Consider the following 17747-nt stretch of genomic DNA (forward strand, 5'->3'; position numbering starts at 1 on the left):
AACACTACAGATGAACACTACAGATTAACACTACAGATGAACACTACAGATGAACACTACAGATGAACATTACAGATGAACACTACAGATGAACACTAACACTACAGATGAACACTACAGATGAACACTACAGATGAACACTACAGATAAACACTACAGATGAACACTACAGATGAACACTACTGCCTCCCTCCATCCTCCTCTCCCTCCCCCATCCTCCTCTCCCTCCATCCTCCTCTGCCTCCCTCCTCCATCCTCCTCTCCCTCCTCCATCCTCCTCTCCCTCCATCCTCCTCTGCCTCCATCCTCCTCTGCCTCCCTCCATCCTCCTCTGCCTCCCTCCATCCTCCTCTGCCTCCCTCCATGCTCCTCTGCCTCCCTCCATGCTCCTCTGCCTCCCTCCATCCTCCTCTCCCTCCATCCTCCTCTCCCTCCCTCCATCTTACCATCCATCCACTCCTTGTTTCTGGAGCTCTGAGACGCCGAATGAGAGCGCTCCCATGAAGTCGTTCCTGCTGGTCAGATCCCAGTCCCAGATCTCCACCGACAGACGCCGGTCCTTATCAGAGTCCTTCAGAGGACTAGAGGGAGAGAGAGAGAGAGAGAGAGAGAATCGATACTTCCCAAGATGCAACGGTTCAAGACTTTATCTCGATGTCTTTATCTTGACGGAGTGTAAAGTATCGTTCAAAGATATTGAAAATGTCCCAAAGGCTTCTGCCAACTAACTATTGATGACGTGGTACCGATCGACTACAACCCACTAACTATTGATGACGTGGTACCGATCGACTACAACCCACTAACTATTGACGACGTGGTACCGATCGACTACAACCCACTAACTATTGATGACCAACTGAGACTACAACCCACTAACTATTGATGACGTGGTACCGATCGACTACAACCCACTAACTATTGATGACGTGGTACCGATCGACTACAACCCACTAACTATTGATGACGTGGTACCGATCGACTACAACCCACTAACTATTGATGACGTGGTACCGATCGACTACAACCCACTAACTATTGACGACGTGGTACCGATCGACTACAACCCACTAACTATTGATGACCAACTGAGACTACAACCCACTAACTATCGATGACGTGGTACCGATCGACTACAACCCACTAACTATTGATGACGTGGTACCGATCGACTACAACCCACTAACTATTGATGACGTGGTACCGATCGACTACAACCCACTAACTATTGATGACCAACTGAGACTACAACCCACTAACTATCGATGACGTGGTACCGATCGACTACAACCCACTAACTATTGATGACGTGGTACCGATCGACTACAACCCACTAACTATTGATGACCAACTGAGACTACAACCCACTAACTATTGATGACGTGGTACCGATCGACTACAACCCACTAACTATTGATGACGTGGTACCGATCGACTACAACCCACTAACTATTGATGACGTGGTACCGATCGACTACAACCCACTAACTATTGATGACGTGGTACCGATCGACTACAACCAACTAACTATTGATGACGTGGTACCGATCGACTACAACCCACTAACTATTGATGACGTGGTACCGATCGACTACAACCAACTAACTATCGATGACGTGGTACCGATCGACTACAACCCACTAACTATTGATGACGTGGTACCGATCGACTACAACCCACTAACTATTGATGACGTGGTACCGATCGACTACAACCAACTAACTATCGATGACGTGGTACCGATCGACTACAACCCACTAACTATTGATGACGTGGTACCGATCGACTACAACCCACTAACTATTGATGACGTGGTACCGATCGACTACAACCCACTAACTATTGATGACGTGGTACCGATCGACTACAACCCACTAACTATCGATGACGTAGTACCGATCGACTACAACCCACTAACTATTGATGACGTGGTACCGATCGACTACAACCAACTAACTATTGATGACGTGGTACCGATCGACTACAACCCACTAACTATTGATGACGTGGTACCGATCGACTACAACCAACTAACTATTGATGACGTGGTACCGATCGACTACAACCAACTAACTATTGATGACGTGGTACCGATCGACTACAACCCACTAACTATTGATGACGTGGTACCGATCGACTACAACCAACTAACTATTGATGACGTGGTACCGATCGACTACAACCCACTAACTATTGATGACGTGGTACCGATCGACTACAACCCACTAACTATTGATGACGTGGTACCGATCGACTACAACCCACTAACTATTGATGACGTGGTACCGATCGACTACAACCCACTAACTATTGATGACGTGGTACCGATCGACTACAACCCACTAACTATTGATGACGTGGTACCGATCGACTACAACCCACTAACTATTGATGACGTGGTACCGATCGACTACAACCCACTAACTATTGATGACGTGGTACCGATCGACTACAACCAACTAACTATTGATGACGTGGTACCGATCGACTACAACCCACTAACTATTGATGACGTGGTACCGATCGACTACAACCCACTAACTATTGATGACGTGGTACCGATCGACTACAACCCACTAACTATTGATGACGTGGTACCGATCGACTACAACCCACTAACTATTGATGACGTGGTACCGATCGACTACAACCCACTAACTATTGATGACGTGGTACCGATCGACTACAACCAACTAACTATTGATGACGTGGTACCGATCGACTACAACCCACTAACTATTGATGACGTGGTACCGATCGACTACAACCAACTAACTATTGATGACGTGGTACCGATCGACTACAACCCACTAACTATTGATGACGTGGTACCGATCGACTACAACCCACTAACTATTGATGACGTGGTACCGATCGACTACAACCAACTAACTATTGATGACGTGGTACCGATCGACTACAACCCACTAACTATTGATGACGTGGTACCGATCGACTACAACCCACTAACTATTGATGACGTGGTACCGATCGACTACAACCCACTAACTATTGATGACGTGGTACCGATCGACTACAACCCACTAACTATTGATGACGTGGTACCGATCGACTACAACCCACTAACTATTGATGACGTGGTACCGATCGACTACAACCCACTAACTATTGATGACGTGGTACCGATCGACTACAACACACTAACTATTGATGACGTGGTACCGATCGACTACAACCCACTAACTATTGATGATGTGGTACCGATCGACTACAACCAACTAACTATTGATGACCAACTGAGACTACAACCCACTAATTATTGATGACGTGGTACCGATCAACTACAACCCACTAACTATTGATGACGTGGTACCGATCGACTACAACCCACTAACTATTGATGATGTGGTACCGATCGACTACAACCCACTAACTATTGATGACGTGGTACCGATCGACTACAACCAACTAACTATTGATGACGTGGTACCGATCGACTACAACCCACTAACTATTGATGACGTGGTACCGATCGACTACAACCAACTAACTATTGATGACGTGGTACCGATCGACTACAACCCACTAACTATTGATGACGTGGTACCGATCGACTACAACCCACTAACTATTGATGACGTGGTACCGATCGACTACAACCCACTAACTATTGATGACGTGGTACCGATCGACTACAACCCACTAACTATTGATGACGTGGTACCGATCGACTACAACCAACTAACTATTGATGACGTGGTACCGATCGACTACAACCCACTAACTATTGATGACGTGGTACCGATCGACTACAACCAACTAACTATTGATGACGTGGTACCGATCGACTACAACCCACTAACTATTGATGACGTGGTACCGATCGACTACAACCCACTAACTATTGATGACGTGGTACCGATCGACTACAACCAACTAACTATTGATGACGTGGTACCGATCGACTACAACCCACTAACTATTGATGACGTGGTACCGATCGACTACAACCCACTAACTATTGATGACGTGGTACCGATCGACTACAACCCACTAACTATTGATGACGTGGTACCGATCGACTACAACCCACTAACTATTGATGACGTGGTACCGATCGACTACAACCCACTAACTATTGATGACGTGGTACCGATCGACTACAACCCACTAACTATTGATGACGTGGTACCGATCGACTACAACACACTAACTATTGATGACGTGGTACCGATCGACTACAACCCACTAACTATTGATGATGTGGTACCGATCGACTACAACCAACTAACTATTGATGACCAACTGAGACTACAACCCACTAATTATTGATGACGTGGTACCGATCAACTACAACCCACTAACTATTGATGACGTGGTACCGATCGACTACAACCCACTAACTATTGATGATGTGGTACCGATCGACTACAACCCACTAACTATTGATGACGTGGTACCGATCGACTACAACCAACTAACTATTGATGACGTGGTACCGATCGACTACAACCCACTAACTATTGATGACGTGGTACCGATCGACTACAACCAACTAACTATTGATGACGTGGTACCGATCGACTACAACCCACTAACTATTGATGACGTGGTACCGATCGACTACAACCCACTAACTATTGATGACGTGGTACCGATCGACTACAACCCACTAACTATTGATGACGTGGTACCGATCGACTACAACCCACTAACTATTGATGACGTGGTACCGATCGACTACAACCCACTAACTATTGATGACGTGGTACCGATCGACTACAACCAACTAACTATTGATGACGTGGTACCGATCGACTACAACCCACTAACTATTGATGACGTGGTACCGATCGACTACAACCAACTAACTATTGATGACGTGGTACCGATCGACTACAACCCACTAACTATTGATGACGTGGTACCGATCGACTACAACCCACTAACTATTGATGACGTGGTACCGATCGACTACAACCAACTAACTATTGATGACGTGGTACCGATCGACTACAACCCACTAACTATTGATGACGTGGTACCGATCGACTACAACCCACTAACTATTGATGACGTGGTACCGATCGACTACAACCCACTAACTATTGATGACGTGGTACCGATCGACTACAACCCACTAACTATTGATGACGTGGTACCGATCGACTACAACCCACTAACTATTGATGACGTGGTACCGATCGACTACAACCCACTAACTATTGATGACGTGGTACCGATCGACTACAACACACTAACTATTGATGACGTGGTACCGATCGACTACAACCCACTAACTATTGATGATGTGGTACCGATCGACTACAACCAACTAACTATTGATGACCAACTGAGACTACAACCCACTAATTATTGATGACGTGGTACCGATCAACTACAACCCACTAACTATTGATGACGTGGTACCGATCGACTACAACCCACTAACTATTGATGATGTGGTACCGATCGACTACAACCCACTAACTATTGATGACGTGGTACCGATCGACTACAACCAACTAACTATTGATGACGTGGTACCGATCAACTACAACCCACTAACTATTGATGACGTGGTACCGATCGACTACAACCCACTAACTATTGATGACGTGGTACCGATCGACTACAACCCACTAACTATTGATGACGTGGTACCGATCGACTACAACCCACTAACTATTGATGACGTGGTACCGATCGACTACAACCCACTAACTATTGATGACGTGGTACCGATCGACTACAACCAACTAACTATTGATGACCAACTGAGACTACAACCCACTAATTATTGATGACGTGGTACCGATCGACTACAACCCACTAACTATTGATGACCAACTGAGACTACAACCCACTAACTATTGATGACCAACTGAGACTACAACCCACTAACTATTGATGACGTGGTACCGATCGACTACAACCCACTAACTATTGATGATGTGGTACCGATCGACTACAACCCACTAACTATTGATGACCAACTGAGACTACAACCCACTAATTATTGATGACGTGGTACCGATCGACTACAACCAACTAACTATTGATGACCAACTGAGACTACAACCCACTAACTATTGATGACCAACTGAGACTACAACCCACTAACTATTGATGACCAACTGAGACTACAACCCACTAACTATTGATGACGTGGTACCGATCGACTACAACCCACTAACTATTGATGATGTGGTACCGATCGACTACAACCCACTAACTATTGATGACCAACTGAGACTACAACCCACTAATTATTGATGACGTGGTACCGATCGACTACAACCAACTAACTATTGATGACCAACTGAGACTACAACCCACTAACTATTGATGACCAACTGAGACTACAACCCACTAACTATTGATGACCAACTGAGACTACAACCCACTAACTATTGATGACGTGGTACCAATCGACTACAACCCACTAACTATTGATGATGTGGTACCGATCGACTACAACCCACTAACTATTGATGACCAACTGAGACTACAACCCACTAATTATTGATGACGTGGTACCGATCGACTACAACCAACTAACTATTGATGACGTGGTACCGATCGACTACAACCCACTAACTATTGATGACCAACTGAGACTACAACCCACGAACTATTGATGACCAACTGAGACTACAACCCACTAACTATTGATGACGTGGTACCGATCGACTACAACCCACTAACTATTGATGACCAACTGAGACTACACACCAGACAGATTAGAGATCAGACTCCATCAGAGCACCACAGAAGGGAGGAGGAGAAACAAAGCTTTCCTTCTGTATGTTTATCTGTGTGTGATGCCTGGATCTCCTTCAAAACAAAGATAATGTAAAGTCTAGAGCTCTCCCGACTCCTAAGGGTTCTAACAACAAAGATAATGTAAAGTCTAGAGCTCTCCCGACTCCTAAGGGTTCTAACAACAAAGATAATGTAAAGTCTAGAGCTCTCCCGACTCCTAAGGGTTCTAACAACAAATATATTATAAATAAAGGAGATATCGCATCATTTAACAAAAAAAAAAATGTATAACCAAAGACATTATAAACATGAAATATATCTCTAAATGTGATGGTCTGTATATCAAAGATATTATAAAGAGTAGAGATGTCTCACAATGTGAAGCTCTCATTCCAGGTGGGGTTCAGGTTACACTTGATGGTCTTGGTCTTCTGCTTGGTGTCACTCTTGGGGTCGGGGATGAGTTTGAGCTTCACGTAGGGGTCGGACAGACCGTTAGGGTCCATGGGGACCAGGTTACAAGCCTCCTGGACTGGAGAGCGGACGAGAGGAGAGGAGGGGGAAGATAAATAGTTAACAAATTGTCAAACTGTAATTCAAATGAAATGAACTGTCTACTGTATTGCTGCTTTGAGAGGATGGAGAGAGGAAGGAGAGAGGGTGGAGAGAGGGTGGAGAGAGGATGGAGAGAGGGTGGAGAGAGGGTGGAGAGAGGGTGGAGAGAGGGTGGAGAGAGGGTGGAGAGAGGGTGGAGAGAGAATGGAGAGAGAATGGAGAGAGGGTGGAGAGAGGGTGGAGAGAGAATGGAGAGAGGGTGGAGAGAGAATCGAGAGAGGGTGGAGAGAGAATGGAGAGAGGGTGGAGAGAGGGTGGAGAGAGGGTGGAGAGAGGACGGAGAAAGGACGGAGAAAGGATGGAGAGGACGGAGAAAGGATGGAGAGGACGGAGAAAGGATGGAGAGGGGAAGGAGAGGACGGAGAGAGGGTGGAGAGAGGAAGGAGAGGACGGAGAGAGGGTGGAGAGAGGATGGAGAGAGGGTGGAGAGAGGGTGGAGAGAGGAAGGAGAGAGGGTGGAGAGAGGAAGGAGAGAGGGTGGAGATAGGGTGGAGAGAGGGTGGAGAGAGGGTGGAGAGAGAATGGAGAGAGAATGGAGAGAGGGTGGAGAGAGGGTGGAGAGAGAATGGAGAGAGGGTGGAGAGAGGGTGGAGAGAGGGTGGAGAGAGGGTGGAGAGAGGACGGAGAAAGGATGGAGAGGACGGAGAAAGGATGGAGAGGACGGAGAGAGGGTGGAGAGAGGAAGGAGAGGACGGAGAGAGGGTGGAGAGAGGAAGGAGAGGACGGAGAGAGGGTGGAGAGAGGATGGAGAGAGGGTGGAGAGAGGGTGGAGAGAGGGTGGAGAGAGAATGGAGAGAAGGTGGAGAGAGGGTGGAGACAGGATGGAGAGAGGGTGGAGAGAGGGTGGAGACAGGATGGAGAGAGGGTGGAGAGAGAATGGAGAGAGAATGGAGAGAGGGTGGAGAGAGGATGTAGAGAGGGCTGCTCAATGAGAGTGATTGAAGAAAACATTCATCTCTGTTTGTATATCTGACAGGCTGAGTAAAACCACCAGCAGGGAATTTAAAATCAATGAACTATTTAGCACCAAAACCAATCCAGAAACACTATATCTGTCCACTACTGAGATCAATAATCAGCAGGCCAGGATACAGTAACGTAGGACAGGGTACAGTAACACAGCAGGACAGGGTACAGTAACACAGCAGGACAGGGTACAGTAACACAGTAGGACAGGGTACAGTAACACAGTAACAGCAGGACAGGGTACAGTAACACAGCAGGACAGGGTACAGTAACAGCAGGACAGGGTACAGTAACACAGTAGGACAGGGTACAGTAACACAGTAACACAGCAGGACAGGGTACAGTAACAGCAGGACAGGGTACAGTAACACAGTAGGACAGGGTACGGTAACACAGTAACACAGCAGGACAGGGTACAGTAACACAGCAGGACAGGGTACAGTAACACAGTAACAGCAGGACAGGGTACAGTAACACAGCAGGACAGGGTACAGTAACACAGTAACACAGCAGGACAGGGTACAGTAACAGCAGGACAGGGTACAGTAACACAGTAGGACAGGGTACGGTAACACAGTAACACAGCAGGACAGGGTACAGTAACACAGTAACAGCAGGACAGGGTACAGTAACACAGCAGGACAGGGTACAGTAACACAGTAACACAGCAGGACAGGGTACAGTAACAGCAGGACAGGGTACAGTAACACAGTAGGACAGGGTACGGTAACACAGTAACACAGCAGGACAGGGTACAGTAACAGCAGGACAGGGTACAGTAACACAGCAGGACAGGGTACAGTAACACAACAGGCCTAGGTACAGTAACACAGCAGGACAGGGTACAGTAACACAGTAACACAGCAGGACAGGGTACAGTAACAGCAGGACAGGGTACAGTAACACAGTAGGACAGGGTACGGTAACACAGTAACACAGCAGGACAGGGTACAGTAACAGCAGGACAGGGTACAGTAACACAGCAGGACAGGGTACAGTAACACAACAGGCCTAGGTACAGTAACACAGCAGGACAGGGTACAGTAACACAGCAGGACAGGGTACAGTAACACAGCAGACCAGGGTACAGTAACACAACAGGACAGGGTACAGTAACACAACAGGGCAGGCTACAGTAACACAGCAGGACAGGCTACAGTAACACAGCAGGACAGGGTACAGGTATCTCTCTACCCCCCCTCTCTCTATCCTGAACAGGTCTCTCTCTACCCCCCCCCCCCCCTCTCTCTATCTCTATCCTGAACAGGTCTCTCTCTAACCCCCCCCTCTCTCTATCTCTATCCTGAACAGGTCTCTCTATACCCCCTATCTCTCTACCCCCCCTCTCTCTCTCCCTCTCTAAACAGCTCTGTCTATCTCTACCCCCCTCTCTCTCTCTACCCCCTCTCTCTCTCTACCCCCCCTCTCTAAACAGCTCTGTCTATCTCTACCCCCCCTCTCTCTATCGCTATCCTGAACAGGTCTCTCTATACACCCTATCTCTCTACCCCCCCCCCCCCCCCCTCTCTAAACAGGTCTGTCTCTACCCCCCCTATCTCTCTACCCCCCCCCCCTCTCTAAACAGGTCTGTCTCTACCCTCCCCCTCTCTAAACAGCTCTGTCTATCTCTACCCCCCTCTCTCTCTCTATACCCCCTATCTCTCTCCCTCTCTAAACAGCTCTGTCTGTCTCTACCCCCCCCCTCCCCTCTCTAAACAGCTCTGTCTATACCCCCTATCTCTCTACCCCCCCTCTCTCTCTCCCTCTCTGAACAGCTCTATCTCTAACCCCCCTCTCTATCTCTATCCTGAACAGGTCTCTCTCTACCCCACCCCCCCTCTCTAAACAGCTCTGTCTATATCTACCCTCTCCCTCTCTAAACAGCTCTGTCTACCCCCCCCCCTCTCTAAACAGCTCTGTCTATCTCTACCCTCTCCCTCTCTAAACAGCTCTGTCTACCCCCCCCCCCTCTCTAAACAGCTCTGTCTATATCTACCCTCTCCCTCTCTAAACAGCTCTGTCTACCCCCCCCTCTCTAAACATCTCTCTCTACCCCACCCCCCCTCTCTAAACAGCTCTGTCTATATCTACCCTCTCCCTCTCTAAACAGCTCTGTCTACCCCCCCCCCCCCTCTCTAAACAGCTCTGTCTATCTCTACCCTCTCCCTCTCTAAACAGCTCTGTCTACCCCCCCCCCTCTCTAAACAGCTCTGTCTATCTCTACCCTCTCCCTCTCTAAACAGCTCTGTCTACCCCCCCCCCTCTCTAAACAGCTCTGTCTATCTCTACCCTCTCCCTCTCTAAACAGCTCTGTCTATATCTACCCTCTCCCTCTCTAAAAAGCTCTGTCCACCCCCCCCCCTCTCTAAACAGCTCTGTCTATCTCTACCCTCTCCCTCTCTAAACAGCTCTGTCTATATCTACCCTCTCCCTCTCTAAACAGCTCTGTCTACCCCCCCCCCTCTCTAAACAGCTCTGTCTATCTCTACCCTCTCCCTCTCTAAACAGCTCTGTCTACCCCCCCCCCCTCTCTAAACAGCTCTGTCTACCCCCCCCCCCTCTCTAAACAGCTCTGTCCACCCCCCCCTCTCTAAACAGCTCTGTCTATCTCTACCCTCTCCCTCTCTAAACAGCTCTGTCCACCCCCCCCTCTCTAAACAGCTCTGTCTATCTCTACCCCCCCCTCTCTAAACAGCTCTGTCTATCTCTACCCTCTCCCTCTCTAAACAGCTCTGTCCACCCCCCCCCCCCCTCTCTAAACAGCTCTGTCTAGCTCTACTTGGTTCTGAATGCCCCATTTGTTAACACTTAACCAGCAGTTTAGTTAGTCAGTACAGAACAATCAATCCTCTTCTCTGGGTGAGCCGAGTGTCCTGGTGATGTGGGTCAATCGTTGGGTCATTGATCAAATAATGGACTTTCCAGTTCCGCCCCATCACACACGCACACACACACACACACAGTGCTCCGACCAAGACTCAGCTCTCCAGTTTAAAGCCACACCCTGCTTGGTAATTCTTTAGGGTCTAAGATGTTTGGGGTGGAGGGAGGGGAGGGAGGGGTGCTGAGATGACATATGGAATTGTTTAAGACGGTCATACCATGGGATCATTTAGCTGAATTGTAGGACCCCTTTAGGTACCCCCCCCCCCCCCCCCCAGTAAAAAAATAGATAAAGCACAGATTTTGGCCTGTACCACTACAATGTATCATAAGAAACAAGGTGTTTAAGTGTCCTAAATCTAGGAGACATATTTAACCAGGTGTTTAAGTGTCTGTCCTAAATCTAGGAGACATGTTTAACAAGGTGTTTAAGTGTCCTAAATCTAGGAGACATATTTAACAAGGTGTTTAAGTGTCCTAAATCTAGGAGACATATTTAACAAGGTGTTTAAGTGTCCTAAATCTAGGAGACATATTTAACAAGGTGTTTAAGTGTCCTAAATCTAGGAGACATATTTAACAAGGTGTTTAAGTGTCCTAAATCTAGGAGACATGTTTAACAAGGTGTTTAAGTGTCCTAAATCTAGGAGACATATTTAACAAGGTGTTTCAGTGTCCTAAATCTAGGAGACATATTTAACAAGGTGTTTAAGTGTCCTAAATCTAGGAGACATGTTTAACAAGGTGTTTAAGTGTCCTAAATCTAGGAGACATATTTAACAAGGTGTTTCAGTGTCCTAAATCTAGGAGACATATTTAACAAGGTGTTTAAGTGTCCTAAATCTAGGAGACATGTTTAACAAGGTGTTTAAGTGTCCTAAATCTAGGAGACATATTTAACAAGGTGTTTCAGTGTCCTAAATCTAGGAGACATATTTAACAAGGTGTTTATGTGTCCTAAATCTAGGAGACATATTTAACAAGGTGTTTAAGTGTCCTAAATCTAGGAGACATATTTAACAAGGTGTTTAAGTGTCCTAAATCTAGGAGACATATTTAACAAGGTGTTTAAGTGTCCTAAATCTAGGAGACATGTTTAACAAGGTGTTTATGTGTCCTAAATCTAGGAGACATGTTTAACAAGGTGTTTAAGTGTCCTAAATCTAGGAGACATATTTAACAAGGTGTTTAAGTGTCTGTCCTAAATCTAGGAGACATATTTAACCAGGTGTTTAAGTGCCCTAAATCTAGGAGACATGTTTAACAAGGTGTTTAAGTGTCCTAAATCTAGGAGACATATTTAACAAGGTGTTTAAGTGTCTGTCCTAAATCTAGGAGACATATTTAACAAGGTGTTTAAGTGTCCTAAATCTAGGAGACATATTTAACAAGGTGTTTAAGTGTCTGTCCTAAATCTAGGAGACATATTTAACAAGGTGTTTAAGTGTCTGTCCTAAATCTAGGAGACATGTTTAACAAGGTGTTTATGTGTCCTAAATCTAGGAGACATATTTAACCAGGTGTTTAAGTGTCCTAAACTACCTCCATACTTCCATTCGTTTGGAATAAAAACCCCGGTACTGTTACCTTCAAATCAAATCAAATTTATTTATATAGCCCTTCGTACATCAGCTGATATCTCAAAGTGCTGTACAGAAACCCAGCCTAAAACCCCAAACAGCAAGCAATGCAGGTGTAGAAGCACGGTGGCTAGGAAAAACTCCCTAGAAAGGCCAAAACCTAGGAAGAGACCTAGAGAGGAACCAGGCTATGAGGGGTGGGCCAGTCATCTTCTGGCTGTGTCGGGTGGAGATTAGAAACCTAGAGAGGAACCAGGCTATGTGGGGTGGCCAGTCCTCTTCTGGCTGTGCCGGGTGGAGATTAGAAACCTAGAGAGGAACCAGGCTATGAGGGGTGGCCAGTCTGGGGGGTAGGGGCTGTTCATGAAAACATCCCCTTTCCACAGTGGCCTCCCATTAGTTTGCAGCCCAAACGGTTCGGACTCTACCAAACAAACTGTGGCACATGGATGATACAGACTTCAGATGAGTCTCCTGGGGGTCGTAGAGCTAAACGGAGAACACAGAGTCTCCCCTTTCCATTTCGGTAGGTCAAACTGTTCGGAGAACACAGCCGTGTTCCTCAGAGTCTCCCCTTTCCATTTCGGTAGGTCAAACAGTTTGGAGAACACAGCCGTGTTCCTCAGAGTCTCCCCCTTTCCATTTCAGTAGGTCAAACTATTCGGAGAACACAGCCGTGTTCCTCAGAGTCTCCCCTTTCCATTTCAGTAGGTCAAACTATTCGGAGAACACAGCCGTGTTCCTCAGAGTCTCCCCTTTCCATTTCAGTAGGTCAAACTATTCGGAGAACACAGCCGTGTTCCTCAGAGTCTCCCCTTTCCATTTCGGTAGGTCAAACTGTTCGGAGAACACAGCCGTGTTCCTCAGAGTCTCCCCCCTTTATAGAGTATTTTTGTCGGTCAAACTGTTCGGACGCTACAGAAGTGTTCGCGTGAAGACCGATTTTCGGGATGTCTCAGACTGCTCTAACTCTTGTCACCTTTCACTGACGATGTGGAAGAGAGATACTGGCAGATGTTGTGGATTGAGAAGCAAACAAACAGATATCTCTAGTTTAAACAAAGATTCTGATCCAACACAAACAAACAGATATCTCTAGTTTAAACAAAGATTCTGATCCAACGTAAACAAACAGATATCTCTAGTTTAAACAAAGATTCTGATCCAACACAAACAAACAGATATCTCTAGTTTAAACAAAGATTCTGATCCAACGTAAACAAACAGATATCTCTAGTTTAAACAAAGATTCTGATCCAACACAAACAAACAAATATCTCTAATTTAAACAAAGATTCTGATCCAACGTAAACAAACAGATATCTCTAGTTTAAACAAAGATTCTGATCCAACGTAAACAAACAGATATCTCTAGTTTAAACAAAGATTCTGATCCAACGTAAACAAACAGATATCTCTAGTTTAAACAAAGATTCTGATCCAACGCAAACAAACAGATATCTCTAGTTTAAACAATGATTCTGATCCAACGTAAACAAACAGATATCTCTAGTTTAAACAAAGATTCTGATCCAACGCACACAAACAGATATCTCTAGTTTAAACAAAGATTCTGATCCAACGCACACAAACAGATATCTCTAGTTTAAACAAAGATTCTGATGGGGATTTTTTTGTTATGGAATTTAGACTGATGCACTGGGCGAATCAATCCAGTTGAGGGGGTTAAATGATTTGCTGCAGGGAGTGCGTGTGTATGTGTGTGTGTGTGTACTGACTGTAGACGGTGAGTTTGTTGTCCTTGATATCTGCTGTGATCTGGATGCGTCCTCTCCTCTCAGTGTGGTCCGTTCCACACAGACTGGGAACGTTGGCCACACACCGGTTGTGGATGTTCATCATACAATCTAGAGAGAAATACACACACACACACACACACACACACACACACACACACACACACACGGGTTGGGGGTCAATTCCATTTTCAATTCCAGTCAATTCAGAAATCAAACCAAATTCGAATCATTAATTTTCCTCATTGAAAACGTTAAAAGAGAAATTTGGCAGATATTTGCATTTCTCAAATATGGGAAGTGGACATTTGGCCCATGCTGTGGCTGAGAGTCTCTGTCTGGGGGGGGGGGGGGGGGGGGGGGGCACCATGCTGTGGCTGAGAGTCTCTGTCTGGGGGGGGGGGGGGGGCACCATGCTGTGGCTGAGAGTCTCTGTCTGGGGGGGGGGGGGGGGGGGCACCATGCTGTGGCTGAGAGTCTCTGTCTGGGGGGGGGGGGGCCCATGCTGTGGCTGAGAGTCTCTGTCTGGGGGGGGGGGGCACCATGCTGTGGCTGAGAGTCTCTGTCTGGGGGGGGGCACCATGCTGTGGCTGAGAGTCTCTGTCTGGGGGGGGGGGGGGGGCACCATGCTGTGGCTGAGAGTCTCTGTCTGGGGGGGGGGGCGGGGGGGGGGGGGGCACCATGCTGTGGCTGAGAGTCTCTGTCTGGGGGGGGGGGGGGGGCACCATGCTGTGGCTGAGAGTCTCTGTCTGGGGGGGGGGGGGGGGGGCACCATGCTGTGGCTGAGAGTCTCTGTCTGGGGGGGGGGGCGGGGGGGGGGGGGGGCACCATGCTGTGGCTGAGAGTCTCTGTCTGGGGGGGGGGGGGGGGGGCACCATGCTGTGGCTGAGAGTCTCTGTCTGGGGGGGGGGCGGGGGGGGGGCACCATGCTGTGGCTGAGAGTCTCTGTCTGGGGGGGGGGGGGCCCATGCTGTGGCTGAGAGTCTCTGTCTGGGGGGGGGGGGCACCATGCTGTGGCTGAGAGTCTCTGTCTGGGGGGGGGCACCATGCTGTGGCTGAGAGTCTCTGTCTGGGGGGGGGGGGGGGGCACCATGCTGTGGCTGAGAGTCTCTGTTTAGGGGGGGGGCACCATGCTGTGGCTGAGAGTCTCTGTCTGGGGGGGGGGCACCATGCTGTGGCTGAGAGTCTCTGTCGGGGGGGGGGCACCATGCTGTGGCTGAGAGTCTCTGTCGGGGGGGGGGGGCACCATGCTGTGGCTGAGAGTCTCTGTTTAGGGGGGGGGCACTGTGCTGTGGCTGAGAGGGGGGGGGGGCACCATGCTGTGGCTGAGAGTCTCTGTCTGGGGGGGGGGGGCACCATGCTGTGGCTGAGAGTCTCTGTCGGGGGGGGGGCACCATGCTGTGGCTGAGAGTCTCTGTCGGGGGGGGGGGCACCATGCTGTGGCTGAGAGTCTCTGTTTAGGGGGGGGGCACTGTGCTGTGGCTGAGAGGGGGTGGGGGGCACCATGCTGTGGCTGAGAGTCTCTGTCTGGGGGGGGGCACCATGCTGTGGCTGAGAGTCTCTGTCTGGGGGGGGGCACCATGCTGTGGCTGAGAGGGGGGGGGGCACCATGCTGTGGCTGAGAGGGGGGGGGGGGGGGCACTGTGCTGTGGCTGAGAGGGGGGGGGGGGGGAGGCACTGTGTTGTATCTACCCAGCGCTTAATGGATCTGTGGCCAATTAAACAAGATTTTAGTTCTGGTCTTTCTGGGATGAAGTTTGATGTAATGTATTGAAGTTCCCATTTCTGGCCACAAGGGGGCACTGTGTTACAGGGTAGGATCGTAGAGCTGCTGGACACCGAGCGTACAAAACATTAAGAACACCTGCTGTTTTCCATGACAGACCAAGTGAAAGCTATGATCCCTCATTGATGTCGCCTGTTAAATCCACTTCAGATCGGTGTTGATGAAGGGGAGGGGTTAAAGATGAAGGGGAGGGGTTCAAGATTAAGGGGAGGGGTTAAACATGAAGGGGGTGGGTTAAAGATGAAGGGGAGGGGTTAAATATTAAGGGGGAGGGGTTAAAGATGAAGGGGAGGGGTTACATATGAAGGGGAGGAGTTATAGATGAAGGGGAGGGGTTAAACATGAAGGGGGTGGGTTAAAGATGAAGGGGAGGGGTTAAATATTAAGGGGAGGGGTTAAAGATGAAGGGGAGGGGTTAACGATGAAGGGGAGGAGACGGGGTAAAGATGGATGTTTAAGCCTGGAGGCCATTGAGACATGGAGTGTGTATCTGTGCCATTCAGAGGGGGAATGAGATAGAAAACTATTTAAGGGTCTTTGAACGGGGGGACGGTAGTAGGTGCCAGGCACACCGGTTTGGGTCAAGAACTGCAACGCTGCTGGGTTTTTCACACAACAGTTTCCCATAAGTGTATCAAGAATGGTCCACCGCCCAAAGGACATCCAGCCAACTTGACACAACTGTGGGAAGCATTAAGAGTCAACATGGGCCAGCATCCCTGTGGAACGCTTTCAACACCTTGTAGAGTCAACATGGGCCAGCATCCCTGTGGAACGCTTTCAACACCTTGTAGAGTCCATGACCCGACGAAATGAGGCTGTTCTGAGGACAAAACGGGGTGCAACTCAATATTAGGAAGGTGTTCCTAATGTTTTGTAAACTCAGTGTATGTATGTCTCTCCAGTTCTGTTACAGGGTATTACCACAGAGCTGCTGTGTGTCTCTCCAGTTCTGCTACAGGGTATTACCACAGAGCTGCTGTGTGTCTCTCCAGTTATGTTACAGGGTATTACCACAGAGCTGCTGTGTGTCTCTCCAGTTCTGCTACAGGGTATTACCACAGAGCTGCTGTGTGTCTCTCCAGTTCTGTTACAGGGTATTACCACAGAGCTGCTGTGTGTCTCTCCAGTTCTGTTACAGGGTATTACCACAGAGCTGCTGTGTGTCTCTCCAGGTCTGTTACAGGGTATTACCACAGAGCTGCTGTGTGTCTCTCCAGTTCTGTTACAGGGTATTACCACAGAGCTGCTGTGTGTCTCTCCAGGTCTGTTACAGGGTATTACCACAGAGCTGCTGTGTGTCTCTCCAGTTCTGTTACAGGGTATTACCACAGAGCTGCTGTGTGTCTCTCCAGTTCTGTTACAGGGTATTACCACAGAGCTGCTGTGTGTCTCTCCAGTTCTGTTACAGGGTATTACCACAGAGCTGCTGTG

General features: G+C 48.1%; 1 protein-coding gene across 2 annotated transcripts in view; it reads right to left on the reverse strand.

The window, feature by feature from the left end:
- LOC110515515 (protein kinase C beta type) overlaps positions 1-14662 on the reverse strand; it is a 66110-nt gene extending 51448 nt beyond the window's left edge. For both annotated transcript variants that reach the window (XM_036942242.1, XM_036942243.1), the window contains exons 1-3: positions 14510-14662; positions 7102-7258; positions 447-581 (exon numbers count right to left, since the gene is read on the reverse strand). In XM_036942242.1, the coding sequence (XP_036798137.1) occupies positions 447-581; positions 7102-7258; positions 14510-14633 (416 nt within the window). In that variant the 5' untranslated portion in view covers positions 14634-14662. The remainder of the gene's footprint in view (positions 1-446; positions 582-7101; positions 7259-14509) is intronic.
- Between the last annotated feature and the right edge of the window lie 3085 nt (positions 14663-17747).

This window comes from Oncorhynchus mykiss, chromosome 13 (genome assembly GCF_013265735.2).
Source record: "Oncorhynchus mykiss isolate Arlee chromosome 13, USDA_OmykA_1.1, whole genome shotgun sequence".
NCBI classification, from domain to species: Eukaryota; Metazoa; Chordata; class Actinopteri; order Salmoniformes; family Salmonidae; genus Oncorhynchus; species Oncorhynchus mykiss.